The sequence below is a fragment of the Podarcis erhardii genome (assembly GCF_964252035.2).
Source record: "Podarcis erhardii genome assembly, chromosome: 1".
Classification (NCBI taxonomy): Eukaryota; Metazoa; Chordata; class Lepidosauria; order Squamata; family Lacertidae; genus Podarcis; species Podarcis erhardii.
Window position 1 is genome coordinate 76,565,170 of NC_138497.1, and position 26,986 is coordinate 76,592,155.

General features: G+C 42.4%; 1 protein-coding gene across 16 annotated transcripts in view; it reads right to left on the reverse strand.

The window, feature by feature from the left end:
• Positions 1 to 26,986, reverse strand: part of BRSK2 (BR serine/threonine kinase 2) — a 410,538-nt gene that overhangs the window by 32,756 nt on the left and 350,796 nt on the right. For 8 of the 16 annotated variants that reach the window (XM_081840499.1, XM_081840496.1, XM_081840498.1 and 5 more), the window contains exons 13-17: positions 25,373 to 25,438; positions 16,843 to 16,866; positions 8,286 to 8,346; positions 5,206 to 5,818; positions 3,314 to 3,362 (exon numbers count right to left, since the gene is read on the reverse strand). In XM_081840499.1, the coding sequence (XP_081696625.1) occupies positions 3,314 to 3,362; positions 5,206 to 5,818; positions 8,286 to 8,346; positions 16,843 to 16,866; positions 25,373 to 25,438 (813 nt within the window). The remainder of the gene's footprint in view (positions 1 to 3,313; positions 3,363 to 5,205; positions 5,819 to 8,285; positions 8,347 to 16,842; positions 16,867 to 25,372; positions 25,439 to 26,986) is intronic. The other 8 variants (XM_081840494.1, XM_081840489.1, XM_081840495.1 and 5 more) reach the window with 4 other exon arrangements.

Here is a 26,986-nt window from a genome sequence, read left to right on the forward strand (position 1 = left end):
AAAAAGCATTATATATATATATATATATATCTGTGAAGTTGACCAAGGTGCTTTAAAGACCTTTTGTTTACATATTTTTCTTAAATATTAAGTTCCTTTGCATTAACAGATAAGTCCTCAGGACAAAGACTGAACTAGCAAGTGATGCTAGGATCCCACTCTAGTTATCCTTGTATATCTAATTGTTCTAGAATGTGTATGGTTAGAGACATGTGAACTACTACAATGTGGCAAATGCTTCTCCAGTTTCTTTGAAGTTTTCTTCCCCTGTGAAAGAGGCTTCCATTTTTCTGTCTCATTCTCAGGGCACAAGAAAAATAATTTCTTTTGAATTTTGGTGGGTATTGAGATTTTGAACTAACTTTATTATTGCAAGGTAGCGGAGATTGGTACGTGTAAACCTTTCTGTAGCACTCTGCAATCTCCCCAGCTGCCTGTGCTTCCTAATCTGAAAAAGGCTCATGGGAGGAGTTATCTCATAATGTCTTCTCCTGAGCTTTAACTGAAGCATGGACACCTGGGAAGGCTGCTGGAGTGCAAACACCACTGGTGAGATGATTTCTGGAATGAAAGAAAGGACACCTAAAAATATCCCTTGGCCACTGCAAAAGTAATGTGAGTACAGTGAAAACACGGCACCCAAACAATAATAATTTCACAGATATGTTCCATCTGATCCATTTTCACATGTAATTTATTTTCTCAATAACTGATGGGAAGGATAAAGCTGATTAGCCATATCTGGTCATTCAATACACATGGCGACAGTTGTGCGGAGTGGGAGAGGACTGCTGTGCAGAACTTCCCCTGTCGTTGTGTCCTCAATAGCCCATTCCCTGTTGTCCATGCGGTGGGAATAATGCCTGCAGAGGGGATGCTCATAGGCTCCCTGCCCCCAATTTTTGGTTCTAGCTCATGGAGGGGGCATATGTGCAATGAGCAAACTTTAAACATGCTCACCAACATGAAGGCAGACAGCAGGAGGGAGGTCCTGACTGAGTTGTGATGGTAGGGCCAGGGCCAGTAGGTATGGCTCTGCTCTCCTGCTCCACACCATTATAATTGCCCAAACAAGGCAACTGGAAGCTGACTTTAAAAAACACACACATGAAAATGTTTTGGATGGAGGTGCCTGTTTAATGTTTGTAAAGGTTAAATATTATGCACAATTTGGATTATTATCAATTTCTTCTTCTTAAATACATGTACTGCTATACAGAATGCTAAAAAGCAGATGGAGTCATGCTGCTTTACACCAGAAGGGGATATGGGCTTATCCATTTAATTTCTATGAGCTTATCTAGGCTTTCCCACAAATAAAATGATACACATTACCTAGACACGTCAAGGTATAATATCCAGTCCTCAGAACTGTTAAACGAATTAGATTCATTAAAAGATGCAGCAACAGTGTAAGGAAGCACATTTATGCAACATTTCAATCATGGGACCACTAAGGGCTCTTCTGCAACGGAGACATCTTGCTCTCAGAGCAAAAACAATACAGAACTTTAGAGTGGCCACAGAGCATAAAGGCACTGACGATTGAAATAAAAACGCAGTTCATTATTTTTTACAACTTTTATTATGTTTACTGCAGGGTGCCATCCAATTGAACTCATTAATTCAGCAATTATATTGGAAAGGGGGAAAAGGCCTTAGGCTTTGAGTTGCATCCAAACTGCCTACTAAGAATGCCTTTACTTTTACCCGGCAGTTCTTAAAGAGAGAGTGAGGCACAGAGAAAGGCAGCACATTCACAAAGGATCTCACACAAAAAGAAGGGGAGAGAGAAGGGAGAGAGAATATGGTGGAAAAGAAAGAAAAGGATCCCATTAAGTCCCTTCCACCACTCTTTACTGCCCTGACTGCTGTTGCATCAGGGTTGCACTACTCAGTTTTCACACTTCAAAACGGCAAGGGCCATATCACCATCTCCAGTTAAGAGATCTTCTTGGATCAAAATTTAATCTAGAGCTCATGATTATTTCACTCTGTGCCTTAACCAATATAAGATCATTTCAGCAGCCAAGAAAGCAGCAATCTGGAACGTAGTAGAAAATGCTGTGCAAATTATGGAGGATTATTTTGCACTAAAAGGGAATCTCTGGAGAAATGTTCACAGGCAAAGTACCCCAAAAAGGCATTTAGTCCTATGTAATTCTTCAATGACATTTTTGTTAAAATTACTTTGGGTCTAATGCAATTGAGAAAACACATTATTTCTGAATGGCTACTGTATTTCCTGTGTAGCCCTTTCCGAACTGTTATAGAAACTTCCATCCCTACACCAGCTTCCACCTTCTACTGTATGAGTTACTTCCTACTAGGCTCCAAAGAAAGTCAGAAAAGTCAGCAGTTCACTGTGACTTTGAACAATATATGAAGTCAAGACACTGCTTAAGTTTTCCAGGCTGTTTGCTCTATTGACCCCAAAGAGAGACACAGGGTCCAGTGTATGTAAGATTGCTTGAAAAAGCTATTCACTAAAGCCTATGGAAAGGAGTATGTTAAATACATGAAGAATTGGATGTTGGTTTTCCTTTTTAAGACTTTTCCTATGAAGTGAGGGTGGAGAGGAATGCACTGGACTGAAAAAAATTATGCACTGGGTTTTGTTTTCTTAAAAATCCTTATCAGACAAACAACCCATTTGTTTTCTTGAGCACCTGCAGTTTCCTAAATCAGGAGTAGCTAACCATTATCAGGCTGTGGGCTGCACTGACCAATGGTCAACACCCGGGGGATAACGTGTCCAAGTGTGAAAATGGCCAACTGATTTTTTATAGAGTCAAATTGTGGGGAATCTTTGGGTGAGGTCACAAAGGTCTTTTGCCATGAGAGAATCAGAGTGGAAAGAGCAGTCAGCAACTTTAAAAGAATTAATGAGACTTTTCTCTTTTTGAGTGGGGTGGGGTGAGGGTGGGAATTGGAAGCCACAACAATATTCAGCTCCATAGCATAACAGCAGGAGATTCACAAGAACAGTAATTAAAAACAAAAAACAAAACACTGTTTATTTTATTTTTTTAAATGACAAATTTTGGGTGTCCAGAAACTCCTCTTGGGGAGTTGTATGAGTTCTATGCACTAGCTACCCTTGTCCGAAATGTATCCCTTAACCTAGCACTACCCTTGAAGGTGTATATTAACTGCCCTGACACCTTGTTTGTGACCTGCTGCAACCAGAGTAGTATGAATTCATTTGTTAGGAGTGCTAGATAAAGAACATTCTGTCCCACTCTGATCTATTGTCAAGTACACAGGAAACAAATCGGTGCTGATACTAATAGTACTGTAGTGAGTTACTTACTCTGGGGAAGATTCTGGAGTTAAATTCGACATCTCTTCTGGGGTCGGTACTATATATACATACACAGACAGAGACAAAGCATAAGAGGAGGAGAAAAAGGAAATGCTGATTCCCAATTCAAAGTCAATAAATGTGGAATTAAAGTTCACACAGAATATATTTCAAGCACTTCATTGTTTTAATATCAAATAACTTATTGTTTTAATATCAAATAATTGACCCACACTGCTCCTATATCCACATGTACCTAACTTGAACACTTACATACTGAGATTTCACAGTTTGGCCTGGGCTCTTAAACTGTATCTATTCAACTTAGAATTGATGACTGTTGTGAAAGTAATTTGCAGCATAATTGTATCTGCCAAGATGTCTGGGGCTGATCTTTACTAGTAGCATTGAAATAGTTCTATAACCCACAAAACACTAAAAACTGGTGTGCTGCACACTTAGCCCTACAACACCCTGATTATGTGCAAAGTCCGTAGAGGGAATATTATTACCCTTTCCCCTTGAAACAGAGAATAAGAAATCTGCCATATACTACAGCAGACATTTCAGCAAAGATACAAATGAGCTGGAATGCTGAGCTGTGGAAATTTCCTATTTGCATATTTTAACCAATCTTGAATTAGGAAAGAAAAGAGATTTCCAGTAATAGACAGGAATGTATTTGCTCATAAACACATAAAGCAGTAATTGTGCCTTATGTAACCTTTATTAACATGAGTCCTCATGGAGTTCCTCTCCGTCCAAAAAAACACACACAAAACAAAACAAAACAAAAAAACCACAACAATGTTGGGGCATTGGCACATCAGTGAAGACAACACCTTGCTCAGAACTCAGATATTCAAAAAGCCACACTTTGGCTAGGCAAACCATAGTTTAGTGACATGTGTAAACCAGGCCAGTGTGTGCCTGAAGTCAGAAACAACTGAAAATCAGCAGGCTAGAAGCACAGTGCAAATATCAAAGTCATGAGCAGAAGGCACAGGATGGAGAGATTGGATAGTATAACAACACTTGTAATCTTAGTATAAAAACTGGTACTTTTGCCTTGTTCAGGTAGTCCAGGGATGTCCAACTTCCAAGAGACTGCGATCTACTCACAGTATATAAAAAAAAACTGGCAGTTATCTACCCATTGTCACTGAAGAATGGACCAGAGTTCTTGAACTTTTTTTTGAGAAGCCAAGGTTGTTGAGCTGAGCTTTTTTAGGAAGCAAAAGTTGTTGAGCTTTTTTTTGGGGGGGGGATCGACCTGGGGGATGGCGATCTACCTGGGACACCCCCGTGATCTACCAGTAGATCGTGATCTACCTGTTGGACATGCCTGAGGTAGTCTACTGGGGGAGAGAGATGTATGAATAAAGACATATTTCCTAATGATCACCCATGTGAGAAGAGGTCTTCTGTAAAAATTTATATAATAAAATTCCATAGGTGTACTCCCTTAAGTCAACGGTGCTTTGCAGCTTGTGCACCTTGGTAAATAATTAGTGACAACACTATATGATGGGAGTTGTAGCCCTGACAAACCTCTGCATTACACTTAGCTCTTGCTTCTCAGTGGGCTCCATCTTCCATCAAGCATCACAAACAGTATTATGACTTGCAGAAGCCTAACTAGGTTTTCCTGCTGAGAAAATTTAAAATTGGTTTTCCAAGCTCAGGGTCAGGGGAAAAAGGGGGAATGAAGTTCATATGGTAATTGACACACACTGGAAGAATTGCAACGTGTTCATTGTTTGGTTAACAGCAGTGAAACAGCAACTTTCAAATTTCCTTATATACTCTCTGTCTTTGCTATCTACTAACCAACCACTCTTTATACTGATATGTACTTCTACCTGCCAACCTAACACTGCCGCATTTTGAGGTCAATGTACCTTGCAATTTCCTGCGATGGAAGCGTGGAGATCCCAGGAAGCTGTTCTTGATCGAGTTGAGCCGTGTTCTCCAGGGCATTCCTCCAATGCTGGGGCTGGATGGTGGCGTAGGGTTGGGTGTGCCTGCTGGGCTCTCCTTTGGCGTATGGACAGGTGTCCCCTTGGGGGTAGGGAGGGGACTGCCCCTTGGAGAGGGGTGAGGGGTGACCTGTATGATGGGGATAGATTTGGTGCTTGGGTCAGTACTAGAAGGGAGCAATCTAACAGGAGACATAGGGTTGGTTTGCACGGTAGGAACAGCCAGCTGCGGGCTAAACCCAGGAGCAGGTGGACGGCCCTGAGTGTTCTGTGCAGGAGAATTTGGGGAAGGAGGGACTGTAGCATTGCTAGAGGGCAGGGGATTGGATTTGGTAGACTGGAGTGGTTTTTCAGCCAATCTGCTCTTGGATGGCAAAGTCTGTGTCTTTGGATTGGGTTGAAGTGCTGGCTTTGGCTGGAGAACATGTCCGGGCCTGGAAGCATTCCTACAAGCATCGGAGTCCAGGGAGACTTGGGGGCGGGGGGTGAAAGGGAGGTCAGGAGTCTGAGGGGGGATGAAAAATTTTCTGATAGGCTACAAGATACACACAGAGAAAGTACCCATGCATTTCAAGAAAAGCAAAACGCACACGCACATACGCACAAAGTGGGTGAATAGAGAAATAAAGCCCATTTGAGTTGCAGTTGTGAGCCACATCACAAGGAGATCAGAGTTATGGAGGTGAGGGTGAAGGAGGTGGGGGGTTAGGGAATTGCAAAGAAACAAAAAACAAACACAAACAAAAAACAAAAAGACATGCAGTTAGCTGGGAACACAGCATAGTCAACAACAGCAGCAGTGGCGGTAGTGAAAACAACAGTTTTGTCACAAGCTTCATCATATTAACCAACCATGTGTCAGCAAATAAAAAAACCACAGAGCAAAAACTAACATGAAGGAAAAGAAAGTAAAAAACTAAAAGGGTGGGTGAGGGAGGGGAAGCAGCAAGAGAGAGCAAGAGAGGGCGAGAGAGAAAAGGCCATACCCCTGAGCTGTTCTGACTGTCTCACAGATTGAGAGAGAGAGAAGACCAGGGCTGAAGGGAGGTGGGGAAGGGGAAGGAAGCATCATTCAAGCCACAGGGGAACCTGACATGTAAGCATGTAAGGCTGAGTGTGCCCTCTCTCCCAGCTCAAAACGTCTACCACAATCAAAAACAGCAAGGAAATGCAGATCAAAATAACTGAAGGTGTGCAGCAGGTAATGATAGAAGCACACAGATTACTACACACATCGACTCTCCTCAGTCAAAGCACCACAAGTTTCAGTAATATGGAGAGAGGGTGTGAGTGAGGCTGAGGAGGGGGAAAGCCTCTATCATTTCATCACTATTCCTTTCCTGGCTGTCCACCCAGTTTTCTCTGGCAGGCTTTACTATATGAAATCTTAACAGCTCATGGAACCATGGGCCAGTGTGGGCTTCAAATGATGGCCACTTTAAGTAAAATACCCCAAGGGTCACCAAAGAAGGTTTGCTTTCTAAGTGCCCCTATTACATCTAAGTCCTCCCGTCATCAGTCTTATACTTTTAAAAAACAAAAGAAAAAAACATTCCTCAGTTTTTATGACACAGAACCAGAATTCCATTCTGTGGCTGATCATTGTGTTTTATGCAGTAACCCCCCCCCCAAAAAATGCACAATTCATAATCAGCCATAAATGAAGTCAGAGAAGGGGATTATGTTGTTTTGTAAAACAACAACAAAACTTAACTAGCAAGTGTTAGATTCAAGAACAGTCCAAGAAAAAACTTTAAAATAGAAATTCAATACACTCAGGGAACAAAATGCAAAAAAGAATACTGTTAGAATAAAAGATTTTTTTTAAAAAAATGCAGAGCATATTCCTTTCATAGAGCATGGATTAGGAAAAAAGTAACAATGAAATTGTATTTACTGTTCATTTGTGAATGAGTGCAAGCCCATTAGAAGAACCACAAATGTGTAACTATGTATTGCCCTGCAGTTTGGGCAATTAACTTATATAAGAAGTGAAAATTGCATAAAACTGTGATAATTGCATATAACTGTATGTAAGAACAGAAGCTGAATTGACTAAGAACAGAAGAAGTGTAAATGAACTGGTTCCCTGCCTGCATCGTGTGTGTGTTTGTGTGTGTGTGTGTGTGTGTGTGTGCAGGTGTCCGTAACTCTTTGTGTAACAGAGGGTGGGGGAACGTGTGTATGCCTGTAGGTGTAGTGAGGATAGATGCTGTTTGTGTGTGCTTTGTATGGTGGTGAGTGTGCATGTGTGGAATGTATGTCTGTGGTGTGTGCATGTAGAAATATGCATTGGCCACACCCATTATTGGCATGCATCCCTTAGAGAAGTACCTGACTTTCAGCACTACCCTTGAGCCAACATTATTTTAGCCACCCGTGAGTTAAAACATATATTTAGACAAGCTATTGCCTGTTGTTTTTTTTAAAAAAGAACCAATCAAGCTTTGGCTTGCCCAAGGACTAACAAAAAAGGGCCTGTTCAAGCAGACTCTCTAAGACTGCACAATTTCTTACTTCTTCGGAATGATTCTCTTTCTGCCCCTCAAATCCAAGCGACTTTCAGCTTCCTTACTGGAACATTCTAATCCAACTCTGTATGATTCTTGTTCAGACTAGAGTTCATTGTTTTTCCAGCTTTCTTCAGCTGTGCTATTCAGTCCCAAAGTAGCTCTAGCTGTTATGGTTCAGTGCCTCACCATGGGCTTGCAATAAGCAGCAGATGTTTTCTTCATTGTATGATAAACTCTCTTAACAGGGTTATATACGTTGGCATCATGTTAGGCCACAATGATACCTTAGGTGGCAACGATGCCAGAAGCACAGGCAGCCCTGCAGAAGGACCCTATCCCAACATTCACAAACAGCAAGCTGTGCTTTATAGCTGCCCCACATCCTTAGCTAACAAAACCACCCTTCAAAATGGGGGAAGAGATATTAGATGTCACCGAGATCACATGAGAGAGCAGTTATAAACCATGACCCCAAATAATCCCACTTACCCTTGGACTGCTGAGTGGGCTGGTCGACAGGCCAGAGGAAGCTCCACTGATTGAGCGAGACCTGAGTAAACACAACAGGAAGACAAGGCCCTGAGAATCCCCTGTCAAAAGACACACCACCCTGCTGTGCCAGCCACCACCATATTAAACCTCTGCATTAAGCTGTGGTTCACATTTCTAACAAGAAACTGCATATATAGCCGACATTTGTTTTCAAAGGGCAAATGTACATGAAGCCACCCATCCCTTTGTTCACCAGTCTCACATTTTACAATTTTTTTTTCCTGTGTGCATCTGGAAATACCTCTCTTATAAGATCCCGATCCTATCCCCCATGATCTCACTCTGAAGGAGCTTTGATCTCTGTTGTAAAGATCAGGTAAAAAGAGAAATGTCTGGCAAGGAAAGAAATAGACTGCACTGCTGCAGCTGTTTTTACCATGGCAGACCAACAAGTATATAAATCACCTATTCTCCTGTTGGTTGAGAACACCATCATTTTGAAATCAGATGGATCTTTCTTAACCTTCCATTTAGGAAATTTTTTTTCCCCACTGACCAGCAAAGTATTTCATATGAAATCATTGGCCCATATGTTTACAGGCACAATACTACTTCCAAAGGCCTCAGCCTCTCGCTGTCACCATTCATCAAAATGATTATGCATAGATAAGTGGATCAGAAACAGCATGGAATTCACACGGCCGAATACAGAAGCAAAGGAGCTCCTTGTCAATCCCAGTTATCAATGCTAACACAGATTACCAAAGATATTTTCACGTCTCCGGTTACGTCTAATGTCTGAGAGAAACCTACATAGGCTATAAATAATGCACATTCAAATTTTCCTCCTCTTTCATTTCCACATCAGCACCATTGATCCATAGCGCAAATCAAAAGCATGTTCAACAGCCCCATATGTGAAAAATGTTAAAGAAATTGCCAGCTTATGTTGGCATTTCTTGAAATCTTTGGCTTGACCTCTCTCATCTCTGCTGGAACCATGGTCTTTAAAAAGGATGATACAACAATGGAAGCCAACCCAGTCAACAAGATAATATGCAATATATCACTTACTCCTAATCTGTATGTCACTATATTGCAACCTTACGGTGGGGGGACTGCTTTCAGTAAAACAAATTAACGAATGTATAGATTTCTCAAAGAGAACATTTTGATTCCGCTCATACAACTAGATCTATGACATGCAAGTTATAAGGTAAGAGATATATAATGGATGTATACAATGTACATCTGTATAGCTCATCAACAGGAAAACCTGGCTCGGAAAGAGCTTTTAATCTCTCCACCCTGTGTGTGCTTAATGTGTATGATTTAAGCTGTTGGCTGGCAAGCACATAAGGCTGAAATTGTGCAAGTTAAATGTGTGCAAGTTGCAAGTTGCCCATACATACATATATAAATAGCATCAGATAGCAGGCCTACCATTTCTCATAAATCTGGTGACAGAGAAATAAGGCATGGGCACTGGGTCTACCAAGCTGAGTAGTCCTAGCCTCTACCCCGCTATTGCATCTCAATGGGCAGATTTGCTAGCCATCAAAAGGTACACCTGGTGTGCAGATGACATCTTCTCACCCTTGACTGAAACCCTGTTCTTTCCCTGGCCTTTAATTAACTGCTGAAACTCTCCATTCTTGCCTTTTATTGCTACAATCAATTTCACAACTCCCTTGCATCTCCCTAAAAAAAATAACATGCCAGGAGACTAGTTAACTGCACTGCACAGTTGTTATTTGTCACCCTAATGCCCCCTTTCCCCCTGTTGTTATATTGTTATAACAACACTGGGCTAAGTCATAATAATAATAATAATAATTTATTATTTGTACCCCGCCTATCTGGCTGGGTTTCCCCAGCCACTCTGGGCGGCTTCCAACAGAGATAAAAAATACACTAAAATGTCACATATTAAAAACTTCCCTGAACAGGGCTGTCTTCAGATGTCTTCTGAATGTCAGGTAGTTGTCCATCGCCTTGACATCCGATGGGAGGGCATTCCACAGGGCGGGCGCCACCACCGAGAAGGCCCTCTGCCTGGTTCCCTGCAACTTGGCCTCTCGCAGTGAGGGAACCGCCAGAAGGCCCTCGGAGCTGGACCTCAGTGTCCGGGCAGAACGATGGGGGAGGAGACGCTCCTTCAGATATACTGGACCGAGGCCATTTAGGGCTTTAAAGGTCAGCACCAACACTTTGAATTGTGCTCGGAAACGTACTGGGAGCCAATGTAGGTCTTTCAAGACCGGTGTTATATGGTCTCGGCGGCCGCTCCCAGTCACCAATCTAGCTGCCGCATTCTAGATTAGTTGTAGTTTCCGGGTCACCTTCAAAGGTAGCCCCACGTAGAGTGCATTGCAGTAGTCCAAGCGGGAGATAACCAGAGCATGTACCACTCTGGTGAGACAGACCGCAGGCAGATAGGGTCTCAGCCTACGTACCAGATGGAGCTGGTAAACAGCTGCCCTGGATACAGATTTGACCTGTGCCTCCATGGACAGCTGTGAGTCCAAAATGACTCCCAGGCTGCGCACCTGGTCCTTCAGGGGCACAGTTACCCCATTCAGGACCAGGGAATCCTCCACACCTGCCCGCCTCTTGTCCCCCAAAAACAGTACTTCTGTCTTGTCAGGATTCAACCTCAATCTGTTAGCCGCCATCCATCCTCCAACCGCTTCCAGACACTCACACAGGACCTTTACCGCCTTCACTGGTTCTGATTTAAAAGAGAGGTAGAGCTGGGTATCATCTGCATACTGATGAACACCCAGCCCAAACCTCCTGATGATCCCTCCCAGCGGCTGCATGTAGATGTTGAAAAGCATGGGGGAGAGGACAGAACCCTGAGGCACCCCACAAGTGAGCGGCCAGGGGTCTGAACACTCATCCCCCACCACCACTTTCTGAACACGGCCCAGGAGGAAGGAGCGGAACCACTGTATGACAGTGCCCCCAGCTCCCAGCCCCTCTAGACGGTCCAGAAGGATGTCATGGTCGATGGTATCAAACGCCGCTGAGAGATCCAGCAGAACTAGGAAACAGCTCTCACCTTTGTCCCTAGCCCGCCGGAGATCATCAACCAGTGCGACCAAGGCAGTTTCAGTCCCATGATGAGGCCTGAATCCCGACTGGAAGGGATCCAAATGGTCCGCTTCTTCCAGGCGTGCCTGGAGTTGTTCAGCAGCCACTCACTCAATCACCTTGCCCAAGAATGGAAGGTTTGAGACTGGGCGATAATTGGCCATCGTGGCCGCATCTAAAGATGGTTTTTTAAGAAGCGGTTTAATAACCGCCTCTTTCAGCGGGTCTGGGAAGGCTCCCTCACGGAGGGAAGCATTCACCACCCCACGAAGCCCATCGCTCAGTCCTTCCCGGCTAGCTTTTATAAGCCAGGATGGGCAAGGATCCAAGAGACAGGTGGTTGGCTTCACTCGTCCAAGCAGCCTGTCCACATCCTCGGAGGTAACAGATTGAAATTGATCCCACACAACTTGACCAGACAGGACTCTAGCACTCTCCCGCCCCGGCCCTGCTCCCACGGTGGAGTCTACTTCTTCCCGAATCTGAGCGATTTTATCTGCAAAAAAATTTGCAAAATCATTGCAGGAGAACATGTGGCCCGTACTGGGCCCCGATGTTACAGGTGGTTCCGCTAAATTGCGAACCACCTGAAAGAGTCTCCTGCTGCTGTTTTCTGTCCTCTCAGCCAGTCCCTTCCCCCACCTGCAATACAGGTTTAATATGGATGGACTTTATCTGTAATGGCAGGGTTATTAAAAAATGTGTACAGCCCTGGGTATGCGTGGGTTACATTTTAGGGTATGAAATAAGTCCTTAGTTAGAAAGATGCTACCTTTTGGTGGGGTAGACACACTACTGTCCAGATAAAAGTGAATCAGGAAGTTGCTCCTACAACCAGTGGGTGTGTCATTCCAGCCTTCCTTTTGTCTAATTGGCTAGCTCTGCTGTCCTAAATGAACCATGGCTTCATTTGTTAACAAACAACCCTATAAAGCAGGAGATGGCTTGCTTTGTAAACGGGCAGAATTGGTGCCGACACATTTTGCTTCCTGTCTCAGGTTCTACAACAGCTAGAGAAGGATCTGTTTTTTAAAAAACAAACAAATCCGAAAGCTGATAATCTGGGAGTTATGGTTCAGCCCTCTGACACCTATGATGGGAGGCAGCAAATGTCAGCCCACTAGCTATGTTTTCCTCATTGCCATGGCAGCAGGGATGCCTTCCTGAATTATCATGAGAACAAGGATCACGCACAGCTTAGGGGACACTTTTAAAAGACTGGGGAGTGGCTGGCCAAGGATGATCCTCCCTTGGGTTCCAGAGGGAGTGCTGTAGATGTCCCCTCTCTTTGAAACCCCTCTTCTCAAGGCTGCTTATTTGTTGGAAGGCCCTGAGGCCTGCATGCCTCACTCCACCAGTGTGGGAGATAGTGGGGATCAGCATGAGAAAGAATGAAATAAAGGCACATAGGGCAGAGAGGGATAGAGATACATAGTGAGAGAAGAGTTATATGCTATGCTATTTATCAGCCAGGAAATTGGCTGTAGGCCTTTAGTGAATAAACTACAGTTTTATTAATCTACTTTTAAAGCTTGCAGCTATAAAGAAAATGTTACACTTAAATACGTCAAAGCTTGTTTATAAAGAATAACCTCCAAACTGAACCTAGAAGCATCCTTGTAGCTCCAGTGCCTTAAAGCAAATGAAAATAAGAAGTGGGGATTTGTAGGTCTTACACTCCTGTCAGTATCACCTTTGCAGGTTAAGAAAACAGAGCACCCTAGCCACATTATTTAAAATTTCTGAAGGAAGGTTCTTTGGTGCCGTTCTTCACCCACCAGCCATCAACAAAGAAACCAGGGGTCAGCTCCTTCTCATGAAACTGGCCCAGAGCACTGAGAATTTAGACTCAAGCAAAGACAGAGATCGTGCACTGGGTAGCAATATGGATTCTCCTTTTGGGGAAGCTCCATAGACATTATCACCAGCCTGAGTAACCCGAGTAGTCACACTGGGAGGACAAAAATAAGGAATTATGACACCTTACTTTGCTGAAAGGGTTTTTTAATCTATGGATTTGAAATACAATTATTTAACAGGAAACATCCATTTGCATATAATCTTCACAGAATCTCTGGAGGAATTAAGGTGAGTCTTGTCTCTCATTATTCTGGTCTGGTAAATTTCTAACCCTCTTTTGAGGGTTGAACATATTTTAGACACTCCTCTCCACCCCTAATGAGTGACACAGTGTGTTGTGAACATTTTATTACCATGAGTTTGTATTACCATGGCAATGATGAGGCAGTCCTGGCTCCATCTGTAAGCCAAAGAAGGAACTGCTGCAAGGAGTTTGTCCTTCCCCTTCCCATGCCCCCCTCCCATGAATGAACAGCCTGCTCCAACTGCCAGGAACTCAGGGCTGCAGAATCGAAAAGAGCCATCCTCTGCCCTCTTCCACCAGTCAAGGCAATCCTTGCCTCCCAGGAAGACTGTACAAGCAGGGAAGAGATCAGCCTGACCCTATACATTGGCCAATGAAAGAGCAGCTGCTTTCCTCTTTCCTTCCCATCTCTTTTTTCATTTATATTATGTCTATATGATTGAAACCTCTGGACAGGGACTACATGATCTTTTATTAAATTTCAGGCCCTAAACAACAACAATAACAGCAGCAACAACAACAACAGCAAGAACTCTGAATATGTGTCTGTTAGAAATTATACCAGAATATATGAAACATGTTTGATCCTTATCCTGCTTTACAGCAAAACTATTTTAGAAACTGGAAACATTTTTCACACCTGTAAAGGGAAAGGCTGTAGAAAGACCATGAATCATGGAATGTAAACAGACATGTGACACGCAACAGTTCCACACGTCTGCTCCGTAAGGTGGAATGGAAATGTCAACACCTCTTCATCAACCTGCCACATTCCTGTGTCTCACAGTTCCCCTTATGATGAACTATAGGCAGTTTGGTTTGTTAACTGGGCAACCAAATCTCTTCTGATGTGATTGATTTTTAAAAAATGCTTTAAATGATCTAACTGCCCCGAAGTGATTCAAAACACTCAGGATTCAAAACAAACAAACAAAAACCTGTCAGTCCCCCCCCCCAAAAAAACAAAAACAGCAAACTGGGCAAATATGACCTTCAGGGTTTATTTTGCTTAAGAAAGTGGATGGTTGGGATCTTTCTGCTTCTATAATCTGCTGTTCCCCAGGAAAGCAACACAACATGTCAGAAGCATGAGTACTAATTCAACAGTAATAATAATAAAAAAGGACAGATATGAGAGAGAAAGCGAGGTGTGTCTTGTGCCTTTGACACAGCTTAATAAATAGAAATTCAACAGGAAAAGCATTGCCTATTTTATATCTCCATGCCAGAAAAAATAGCACCTGACAAATTTATGCTACTTTTTGTTGTTCTTGCATTTGTTAGAGGTAGAAAGGCCATGCCACAGCAGATTGCAGAAATTCTACTCAGGAATATGAGTAGGTTATGCTTGTGGATGTAGCATGAGAATAGGGTTTGAGAATTCTACAGAGTCAGGAGGTTCCATTCAGACTGGGGGCCCTTTCATGTACATTTTTAACAGCGCCTCTGGGCTCTCTTAAAATTCTGAAAGTTGCCTGCTCAGTTTCATCACAGGGGATCAGTAGTCATGTTCCAAGTTGTGGTAAAATGTAAAATGCTAGTAGTTTTCAGCAGGAGGAGAGAAGGGTGTCAACATTCATGCCTTCTAGTGTTTGTTTAAGTAGAGGCTGGTGAGAGGGTGACTCAGATAAGAGAATGGGACTCTATATATTTCACTACAGGATCCTCTTTATGGATGTTGCACATTCTAAAATTTTGCATGTGCACACGCATACATACACACATACAATATTCATGCCAGTGGGGTTTTGTGTCATTTGGTACAGCACTCCTTTTCTTCAGAAGGTGCTTAGATATTGGAAGCAGAGTCAGGATGATTAGACAATAGTGGAAGCAATGCATCCACAGAGACATATTGGTTTTGCTGTCACTGTGACTAAATAGGTGTCAGAAAATTCACCACCATGGAATCCTGAAGCCAACTGAGCCGACCAAACACCTGCTCTGAAACTGCAGCAGCTCCTTCTGACTATCAAGTTCCACATTTCACCTGTATCAGCCGTTATTTAAGCACATCCCACATCATGAAGACAATAAGGAGCTGCATACGAACTGGGGCCAGCTTGTTGATTAAATAATTTTATTTTCCTCCCATCCTCCCAATACGGTGCACAGGGCAGCTTACAACAACCATGTAGGCCATTCTGAGGCTGCAGTACCTTTTACCCAACCACAAAGGATGGCTGCACTTGGAAAAAAACAACCCTGTGTGTAAGTTCAATACAGCCTAATGGAGACGAGAAGGAACTGTTACTATTGTGGTTGGCCTGATGCGGACTTTTCTGCCCAGCTGCTTGTTATGTAAGTGTGAGAACAGGACATAGCAGCAAGAGATGGAGGCAGTTGGCTCCACTCTCTGCTGGCTCCCCTTGAGTCTCCGTTGATAGAGCACAGAAAGCAGGGTGGCCCAGCACCATGACCATGGCTATAAAGGTTTTGCTTTGCAGTTCAACTGCCAGGGGGCTTTTCTTTATTGGACATTATGCACAAAGCCATCAAAAGTCATATAAATATGAATTCATACCACAGGGAGGCTCCCCCATAGAACCTTGTGGCTTGACAACAGGTTTTTTGGGGGGGACCTGTGGTCCTCCAGATGCTACTGGATTACAAATACCATCAGTCACACCCACACCCATACATACACCTACCCACCCCATCCTACATGGCATATGTTACATTTTAGGCTATGCCCTCAGTGTAAGGATGAGGTAGTTTTGTTAGTGGGCCAAGCCAGACATTTAAAAATAAAATAAAATGTAAAAGCAGCTGGGGGGGAGGGGGTTGAGGATAACTCTTCCCTCCTGCACTATTATCCTGGTCTACGTTGCCCCCTCCAAAGATGCTATATGTTCTTTGAGGGGGAAATATAGATTCCAATATAGTATTTGTAAGCGTTCCCCCACTGGACGAATAGCAGCTGGAAGGATTTTAGCTGGGAAGACGATAGGAGGAAAAAAAGGTTAACTGCTCTTCCCCACCACAGTGACCTTGATTCAGTTCAGCTCCCTTCCCCAAGCTGGTTTTAATATTTACCTTTTCAAAAACAAATGTAAAAGAAAAAAAATTATAGGAGATCTGATCATAGTTGCCAAGATGTCATATTGAGATTTGCCCTCACTATGTACTAGGTCTCTAAGATGCATGTGAAGTCAGGGCAAGCTTTTTCTCCCCCTCCCTAACAAAGGCACACACAAACATTGTTGTATATATTTTTTTCCTCCTGTAAGTCCCCCCCCCCGTAACACAGTTTCATGATAAATAATATTTATACTGTGATCATTAAAAGAAACTTCTGTACCCAGAAGAAAACAATAGGTCCCACAACAGGTATAATCCAAAACTGGAGCTTACCCCAATGCGTCAGCACTTGTCATCCTTGGCAGTGGGGAATAAATAGAGGAGAAGGAGAGAGAAAGAAAGGGACGTGGAAGCAGGTGGAGAAAAGAGTACGAAAAGCAGAGTGAAATACTGTTCAGAGAACTACATGGTCATAATTATTGCCACAGGCATCTGCTGCTGATGGAAGCACCAGTGGGGAATTACGCATGGGAAGGGGGGGGGTTCATTTCCTAAACAAGTATTTCCATATAGCTCATAATCATAGAAGAAGTTTGCATCTAAGATTATGGGGGCAGACACATCAAGTGTAAACGTGAAAAATAAAACATTGCTTGCCCACCCTCATTAAGCCAGTCTGCGGAGTTAGCAGTCCAGATCTGATTTGCGGTTGTTTTTATTTATGGCAAATAATCAGATTTTGCACAGTGGGCCGTACTGAAAAGGATGTGGATCTTCCTCCATTTTGCTCATGTAACATTCTCCTGCCCAGTGATGTCCAGCTAGGAATATCCTTTCCCACTGTGTATATCTATACTTTATATGTAGTGTTAAATGCACTGATAATTAAGACCAATATTTCTGAGTGGGTATGAGGCTCGGATGAACAAAGCTACAGGTGAAGGATGTAACTTACTGGGAGTTTCTCCTGTTCTGCTGAAATGTATAAAAACATATATGTATTGCCTTTCATGGCTGCTATTCATCTGAGTGAGACTCATGTAGAAATCCAGAAATCCTGAGTAGGTTGTGTTCAAAGTTGCAACTCTACTTTAATTCTGGCTGAAAGGACCTTCAACTTTTTCCAAAATAGATAAAAATCTATTTTTATTAAATTAAAATTAAAACCAGGGGTTCTCTGCCTAAAAACAGTGGAAAATAAATGCACAATATAAAATAAATGCAGCCTTAAGCACAAGCTATTAAAGAGATGTTAACTGTTTCTCTGTCCTACTACAAATTATAACACTGCTAAGTTACATTTCTACCCTGGTTTTCATTTTAATGTTGCTCAAGTCACATCACACTTGTGATGGGCAAGCAGAAATCTGTAGATGTATTGTGGAATAAACTTGTATGATCATTATTCATTTTTCCCCCATATCCCAATTTTGTCTCCCTCTTCCCAACTTCTGTAGGGATCATTTTTAAAAGCTTTCATTTAAGTCTTCATCTCCTTTTAAACCAGGTACTGTGCATCGTTGGTTGGTTGCTTGCCCCACCAACCAAGTCATCTAACTTTCACTAGGAGGCTATCATATAAACAAAAGAGCCTGTTGGTTAAGCTAATCTCAAACAACATGCCAATTTCCTATGGGAAACTTTAAAGGACTTGAGTGCAAAACACTAGATACACCAAAGAATGGCTTTCCTCGTGTTTCTGAAGTATATTTCCCAAGTTTGCTCAGCATTGAGACTGTGCAACATGGAAGCTGTAAAGAAATACTATGTCTTAGACAACAATTAAATAATGTCCCTTCCAACTCCACAGTTCTACCTAATTGTATGAAAACATGTTGATTGCCATAGGATATTCAAACTACTTCCTCTTTCTGCTTTAGGAGACTCATCTCCACAGCAAGCCTCTTCTGTTCTGGCAGTGGAAATTTACTGCCCTATCCTAACATGCACTATTGGACCATAAGCCAGAAACAGCAGCTTAGAAGACACACAGAAGGTGAAATTGCTCTCCCTCAAGCTGATCCCGTCTTCTGCTTCTGAAATAGAGTCTGATAAAGCATCCAGTGAACTGTCTTGTCTTATTTTATGGGATCAGCCTCAGTTTTTTTGAGGCCTGGGGATGTGGACAAGATCCTTGCCTATTTACTTATTATTTACTCTCTTGACCCTTGCTCATCATGCCTGATCAAAGCTAGTCATGCAGAGTTAACCAGGTGGATCCAGGAATTGGTAAATGCATCACTTTGTGAAACTGCATTTCACTGTGTGACCACTTCTGAAAAACCTGTACTGGGATCCAGAGGTTTATTCCAACTATCACCTGTTTACTAATACCCCTTTTGGGTACAGATAGGTAGCCGTGTTGGTCTGCTATAGTCAAAACAAAAAAATTCCTTCCAGTAGCACCTTAAAGACCAACTAAGTCAGTTCTTGGTATGAGCTTTCGTGTGCATGCACACTTCTTCAGATACACTGAAACAGAAGTTTCCAGACCTTTCTATATAGTGAGAAGGTGGGGAGGGGTATTACTCAGAAGGGTGGTAGGAATGGGTGATTGGCAGATAGCTGTGATGAGCCTGTTGACGACTCTTAACGACTGCAATAGGTCTTACAGGAGGAAGCAAGGGGTGAAAAGGTGAAAAATGGCATGACAAAGCCATTTTTCACCTTTTCACCCCTTGCTTCCTCCTGTAAGACCTATTGCAGTCGTTAAGAGTCGTCAACAGGCTCATCACAGCTATCTGCCAATCACCCATTCCTACCACCCTTCTGAGTAATACCCCTCCCCACCTTCTCACTATATAGAAAGGTCTGGAAACTTCTGTTTCAGTGTATCTGAAGAAGTGTGCATGCACACGAAAGCTCATACCAAGAACTGACTTAGTTGGTCTTTAAGGTGCTACTGGAAGGAATTTTTTTGTTTTGACCCCTTTTGGGGGCAGTGTGCTTGAGAAGGTGGTGGTTGCTCACCTACAGGTGCACTCTTGGAGGAAACTGATTATCTGCACCTATTTCAATCTGAATTCAGACGTGGTTTTAAGACAGAATTGGCCCTGATCACTCTGATGGATGACTTCCAGCAGAGAAACAGAGGGAGTGCAATCCAGTTTATCTTGTTGGATCTCTTAGTAGCTTTTGATACTGTTGACCACAGTATTCTCCTGGATCATCTCCATGGGCTGGTAGGAGGAAGCACTTGATTATGGTGGACACTACCTGCAGAAATAGTTCCAGTGAGTAGCATTGGAGGACTGTGCCTTGGTTTAATGTTTAATTATGTTTTTGTATGTGCTGGAAGCCACCAAAGTAATCTGATGGATAATAATAATAATAATAATAATAATAATAATAATAATAATAATATAACCCCCCCTCCCCAAATCCTATGGGCTGTTCTGGTGGTTCTCCCTCCCCCCAACAATTTGGGGAGAGTGCAGGGAAAATCACTTCTGCACAAGCAGAAGTCCTTGTGCAGTGCTTCCACCGACAGAGTTCCTTAGATGAATCCCATCCAATGTCCCCAATACTATTTAACAACTATGGTACATGCAGCCACTGGGAGCAGCCATTAGGAGATTTGAAGCAAATGGTCACCAGTATGCAGATGACACAGAGCTCTGTTTCACTGTAACATCTGGGTCAGGCAAGGATGTGAATTTTCTGAACCAGTGTCTGGCCACAGTAATGGAATAAACTGAGAATGACTCCTGGGAATACAGAAACCCTATACAGTAGATAGGTCTTTCTCATGGTCAAGAAATTAGACGTCTGCTTGTTCTGGATGTGTTTGCTTTTCCTCCACCGGAGTAGGTACTGTACATAGTATCCTAGATCAATCTTTGTCAATAGAGACCAAAGTGACTACTGCGGCACATAGTGTTCACTACCAACTTTGGTTGGTGTGACAGCGATAGTGGTCCATGGTGTAGCATGTTGTTTGGGGTGCTGCTCTTAAACTTGGTTTGGAAGCTGCAGCTTGTGCAGAATATTGTGGCTGGAGTACTGAGTGTCTAGGTGTGTACACCAGTGCTTGAAGATCTGCACCAGGTAGCTGTCTACTATCGAGCCAAATTCAAAGTTTTATTATTAACATGTAAAGCCCTAAACAACTTGGGACCAGTGTACCTAGATGACCACCTCCCCTGTTATAGGCCAAATCATCCTTTACAATAACCAGGCCCTGTTCACTGTAGGATGGCCAGTGGATTGCCAGCTGGAAACCATTTGGAAACAGGTCTCTTCAGTTATAGCACTAACCCTCTGTCCCCCACAAGAGAGATAGAAGAAGCTCAATCTCAGTTGTCTACTCAGGAATATTTGGATGCTTGAGAGTGTTATCCTGTTCAGACTTGCTGTTTAAATGATTGTCTTATTAACAATGCATTCATTACAATTTGTTGTATTTTGATGTCCTAATTTTTGTAAACCACTTAGGGATTTTGCCAAAAATGTAAAATAAATAAAACACTCAACTCTCCTCCATTTCATAAATGATATTGCCATTTGGATAGATGTCCTTTCAATCAGATTTGAGGTGTTACTAGAAGGTCCAGCAGACACATATTTCTAACTTATTTACACCCATATGCATTATTCTTTGTGTATCTCTTATAGTCCTTGTATACCTTCCATCTTTGTGAAGTTCTGGTGAATATTATTGATGTAGAGAAGGAATATATTAAATTTATAAACCCACATGTTAATATATAAAAGGCCACATTTTGTTGCCAGATTTAGCAATGTAGATATTTTTACAATTGATGTTCCCAAGTACATTATCTGGTTATCTGGATGTGCATGTAAATCAATGTGCAAGTGACTGCACATAACACATACACAAATGCTGAGAAAGTAAACAGAATTTGTGTGTGTGTTTATATCAATGTGGACACATAAATGCTATTAATCTTTAGTTTTCCCAGAAAGGGAAAGGCACTTAGGAGTTTAACGATGAGTATGGACATCGCATTGACAATGGGGAAAGAAAGTAGGGAAATGAGGTTATTTAAACAAAAATAATAATCCCAGAACACAATAAACCCAGCAGTGCAGACATGTGCATTTCCTACAGTACTGAAGCATGTGAACTACGGAGCTGCAGCAACCCAGATGTAGAAGAAGCACTGAGGGACAGGGCAACAGATGAGAGACACAGAAAGAGAGAAAGAGAAAGAGAAAGACTATAAAGACTAGAAGAAGAGAGAGAGAGAAAAAATGGAGGGAGAGAGGGAGGGAAAGAAACAGTGGCCTCAGCTACCAAGACAACTGTGTGCATCTAGAGGGGCAGGATCCTTAAAGATGCAGTATTCCTTTTAAAATAAACCAAGAGTGAGAGAAATATTAAGACATTGACCAGGCACCATTTCAAATGTGTGATTTGTTATCCCAACAAGGAAATATTTTGATGGGGTTTTCTTTGTTGCACTTCTTTTCTGCTCCTGCACTTGGACCTATATTTTCTCATCTTCCCATAACCTTTTCCTCAGTGTACATAAAAAAGACCTAACCCATAAAATTTTAGAAATCCCCTTTCCCCTTTGTGGATCACACATGCCCCTCCCCTCCATTTTCTTCATCCTTTCGTAGATCAGAAAATTGCCACTTTGGGTCAGAGTTAAGATTGTGCTGTTTGTAACTGATTTCTGCAATGGCTTTCAAATCATAATTATTTCTATAGATGGGAGTACAGTGGCCATATATTCATCTCATACAAAAGGTTATGGAGATTGGTTGATCTTTTCTGTGGATTTGCATTTGCTAAACTATTCTTACAAATGGTTTATCTTCAAATTGTGATGCTGCATGTCCTACTTCAACAAACTTTTCTAAGAAATAGTTGAGACTTGTGGTGAGTTGTGATCTGTTTACGAATTGAGCCATTCCCAAAAATTGTTCAGCTCATGCATACCCACTGTAAAAGTCCATTTGTATTGACTTCAAGATGTGAAATGGAGCCTACTTTTGTCAGTTCTTCCAGGAAGGACCAGAACTGGAAATGTTACTCCTGTCACTAATAAAATATTGATGCATTTATAGAGGTCTCCGCCTCCTAAGCATTCCATGTGCTTCACAAACACTGTCTCAACAATGCTCAACATATAAAATAGGCCAGCATTACATTTCCCCTGTTACAGAACCAGTTCAAAACTAAGAGAGGCTGCTGTAGCAAAGTGAGACTTGTCTGTTTTTCAAAATAAAATAAAAAACATCAGTGCAGGCACCCATTCTGGGGAAATGGTAAGTTGGCTGAGACTTGTGTAACTACAGGAGAAAAAAGGTTAAGGTGGGTTGAATGATGGTGGGAAGATCTAGTAAAACCTTTTTTTTTTTTTCCTTAAGGGAAATGCATCAAAAGCCACTGTCGTGATAAGGAAGGGGGAAATGGCCAAGGCTGGGCTATTGTCCTGATCTGTCTGGCAAGAACTTTGACAGGGCTAACAAGACGTGGTTAGGTTTTCAGAACCCCATCCCACAACCGTCACTCCAGGCTGAGATTTGTATTAAGGCTCTGGCTCCCGCAACAGAGCTTGGGGACTCCCTGACAAGCACTGCACAAGACAGCAGCTCATTATTTTTCCCCAGCTTGTGAACTTTTTATGAGTTCCTGGCAGCTTGGCTGCAATGCTCTCTTCCTGCAGGCCCTCATAAAAATGAGTGCCTTGTATGCTGCGCCAGAATCAGACCATCCATCTGCTGACAGGCAGAGTTCCCTCTATCTGCAGCTTCTAAATGAGAAACCTGCAGGTCCTTTAAAAAGTTTATTTAGTGGACTTTCTTGGCCTACAAAAGCAGTTTCTAGGCTTAATTTGAGCCAAGGTTCGCAAAAGCTCAGTCCAAGAGCCCATTTTCAATATTATGAATACCAGCTCAAGTGCAGTGCAGTGGCTAAGCAACTGAGGGCTCACCCACAATTCCACTTGTCCCATGTTTAGAAAGCACAGGTCCAAGCAGTTTCCCCCCGCTCCACTTCTTTCCCAGGAAAACCCCGCTCTTTAGCTCTAAATCAGAACAAACAACAATACATGGAAAACCCAATAGCTATTTGCTCTTATTCAGTGCTAAAGAGTGGTTTTCCCCAGGGGAAAAGCAGTGGGACAACAGTGGATAAACAAAAGTGTGGATAACACTAGGAAGCAACCAGTTCAAATCTTACCCCTGCAATGTACTCACTAGTCAGATCAGAGCCTGTGGGGGTGGGGTGGGTAGAGTGTTGGACTAGAACCTGGAAGCCTTGGGTTCAAATTTTCACTAAACTGGGAAGCCAGTCTCTCAATCTAATTTACCTCATAGTGGATTATGAGGATTAAATAGGGAAGAACCACATATGAGGAAAGGTGGGATATAATTGTATATATAAATAATAACTCTCTTCTGCTCTTAGCTCCCAAACTACAAAAATGGATATAGTGAGTTACCGAATAGGGCAACTGTAATGATTACAAGACAATGTATATGGAGCAGTTTGAAAACCTCAAGTGTTATTCATAATGCAGTGGCTAGGACTTCTTTCCCACAGTCTGCAGGTTGGGTGTAGACCAATGTGCCTTTGAGTACATGCAGAATATTTTTCTTTGCCCATGTGTAACTACAGTGAGATTCCACATACTTAAGTATATGTCATGCTTCCTTACAGATTATATGAGTGTGGTTGCAAAAGGTTTCTAGGTGATAAACTAGGGGTACAATCCACAACTAGAAAACTCTCATCTATCTCAGTGGGATTTGGACACTACCTGCTGTCTATGTTCAAAAGGAATGGACTTAAATGGTTCAAAACCTACTTAATGTTCTAGAGCGATGGTTAGAAAAGAGTAGATTCTATTTTTCAAGTGAACGAATTGGGTGCTGCCTTTGTCAATGTTAACAAGACAGGAAATATTACACAGTGTTATTACCTTTATGCCTCATTTTTATCACTGTTAAAGGTTTTAAAAATGAAACAACCCAAAAGCAGCAACAATGCCTTCAACAGCTGCACCAAAACAACACCAACACAGAGTTTTGTCTGGTGCATTTTGTCATGCAGAGATGAGAAAAGCTGCACCTTTGGAAACTCCATCTGCTACACCAGTCTTAGCCAACCTGGTGCCCTCCAGATGTTTTGGATAACAACCCCCTTCAGATGCCAAAGGCAGCACTGCACAATTATTAAGCCCGCTTTTCCATTAACAGTCTTGCTCCTATCTCTTATGGCAGAGCGCAGCACCTTTTGGTAGCTGAACTGTCATGGCTGAGGAGGGCAAGGAAAGTCAACCTAATCTTCAAAGTTCAAGATTAATAATAATAATAATAATAATAATAATAATAATAAGAGAGTAGCTAACATATTTTATGTAGTTTGCTTAAGGATCAGGGCCCCTTCTACTGCTGGTTAAATGGTTTACCAATACCAAATTTGGCTTCCCCAGGAGTACCACTGCCTTCCCCCATTTTCCAGCACAGAGGCAAGAAAGGTATATGGAGGAAGAGGTGGCTTTGGGAGATGGAGGAACCCTGGCTTGTCACCACCTGTTCCTTCCTCACTGTAGCTCTTCTGTAAATTAGTTACTGACTCATGGTCACAGAACACACTAGCGCAACTCCAAACCAGTGCCCCCCAGATATTATTGGACTACAACTCCCGTCATCCCTTGTCAGCATGATCAGTAGTCAGGGATAGTCCAGCATCTGGAAGGTGCGAGGGTGGGGAAGGCTGGAATAGTGTGCTGATGTGGAAGAAAACTACGTAGCTATTGGTCCACCCCAAACTGGGTCTCTTTCTCTCAAGTGCAAGCAATTTTTTCCCCAGTGAAGAAGGTAAGTACTGCATCTTTAAGGAATAGCAGTGAGGTAAAGGAGAGGAACAGATTGTTGGTGTTTATACCTTTCTTCTTTGTTGAATTTGGGATTGGCGTCACAGATATCCAGGCTTTTACTGAACATTGTTTTACTATGGCAGGAACAAAGTGAGAAAACAGAGTTACTAATGTGGACATTCATATGAGATTTGCCTGACGCAGTACCTGAGACCCACCCACCCAAAGTTACCCCACCCATTTTGAAGAAATGCTCTGGAACAGGGATCAGGACTGTGTTCCTTTACCAATTGGGTGTCTTGCCCCAGAAAGGCACCAAATTTATGGGTGTACTCAACTTAGATTTGGCTTATACTACACCAATGAAGTAAGTGGGGAGATTTTGATACTGAATTTGAAGATGCAGGCTCAAACCGCAACTCTCAAGTTGGTCATGGTGGCATGAGGCAAGATTCATTTTATACAAACCATGTCTCTAAAACTTCTTGCACATGCCTTCCCCAAACCCAAGTTAGCCGATTTGTGAGACATGTCAGAATTCAACTGAGGCCACCAATATTAAACATGGTCTGAAGAACGCAGATTCAGTTAAGTGGTTCAAAATGGCCTCTGCTATACATACCTTGTTCCCACAAGTTCCCCTCTCCCCTCCCTGGCCTCATCTGCAAACAAAGGCCTAAAACACAGGTCTGGCCTATGGACAGTTGATCTGGAGTATACCAGACCCAAATGAAAGTTGTCATTCCAGATAATCAGTGTAAAGTACCCACAAGAAAAAGGACACCAGTTTGTTGATGGAACCAACTCTCTCAGCTCCCCTTCCAGTTCTTAATCTGCTCCCTGTACTTCATTCTGTTTGCTTTAAGAGAAACCTAAAAGCCAATGACACTCATCTTTGGAGGGAGAAAAAAAGAACCTGTTGCAGGAAAATGCACCATGAACGTGGCAGCTGCTATGGCATTGATGTATCTTGGGGGAGATGAAAGGCTGAGTTTAAATATGATGAAGAACAATGTACTAAAGTCCCCAGAATAGAAAGAATAAAAGGAAATGATGTTTACAGTAACCAAAACAGCAAATGGAGGAAGCAGGATTTTCAGTAGAGAAGTACTGAAAACCAAGTAGGTTTTAAGATATTCACCACTGCATTTTATCTCTTCCCTCAGTAATAGTGAACAGGGAAGGAAGAGGCAAGGAATATATAAAGAGTCAGATACACTGGAAAAAAATGTAAACCACTGAAGAAGCTAAGTAACACTTTTTGCTCACAGTACATTAGGGTTGGCAGCTAGCAGGATTACAATAGGCCAGTCAAACCAGCACAGCAGATACCTGTGCACTTTTGAGTCTCAGGCAGCCAGGAAGACAATGCATGGCAACAAAACATTCCAAGCACAGACAGACAGAAAGCAACTGAAGGTAGAGTTATGCTGGTACATAGCTCCCTCATCCCACCCCTTGGCAGGTTTCACATGATATTAAATATTCTTCACAAATATGTCAAAGAAAGGATAGAGGTTCTTTCCAAAGCCCATTAATATTTGTCCTTTCAGCTGCATTAACTATGAACCCCAACTCTTATTTCCCCCCAAAACCTATGCCAAGATTTTGTGTGGTTTTGTACCACAAACCTTGGGTTTTGTACCACCACCTGCAGTGTATTGACACATCAAAGGCTCCTA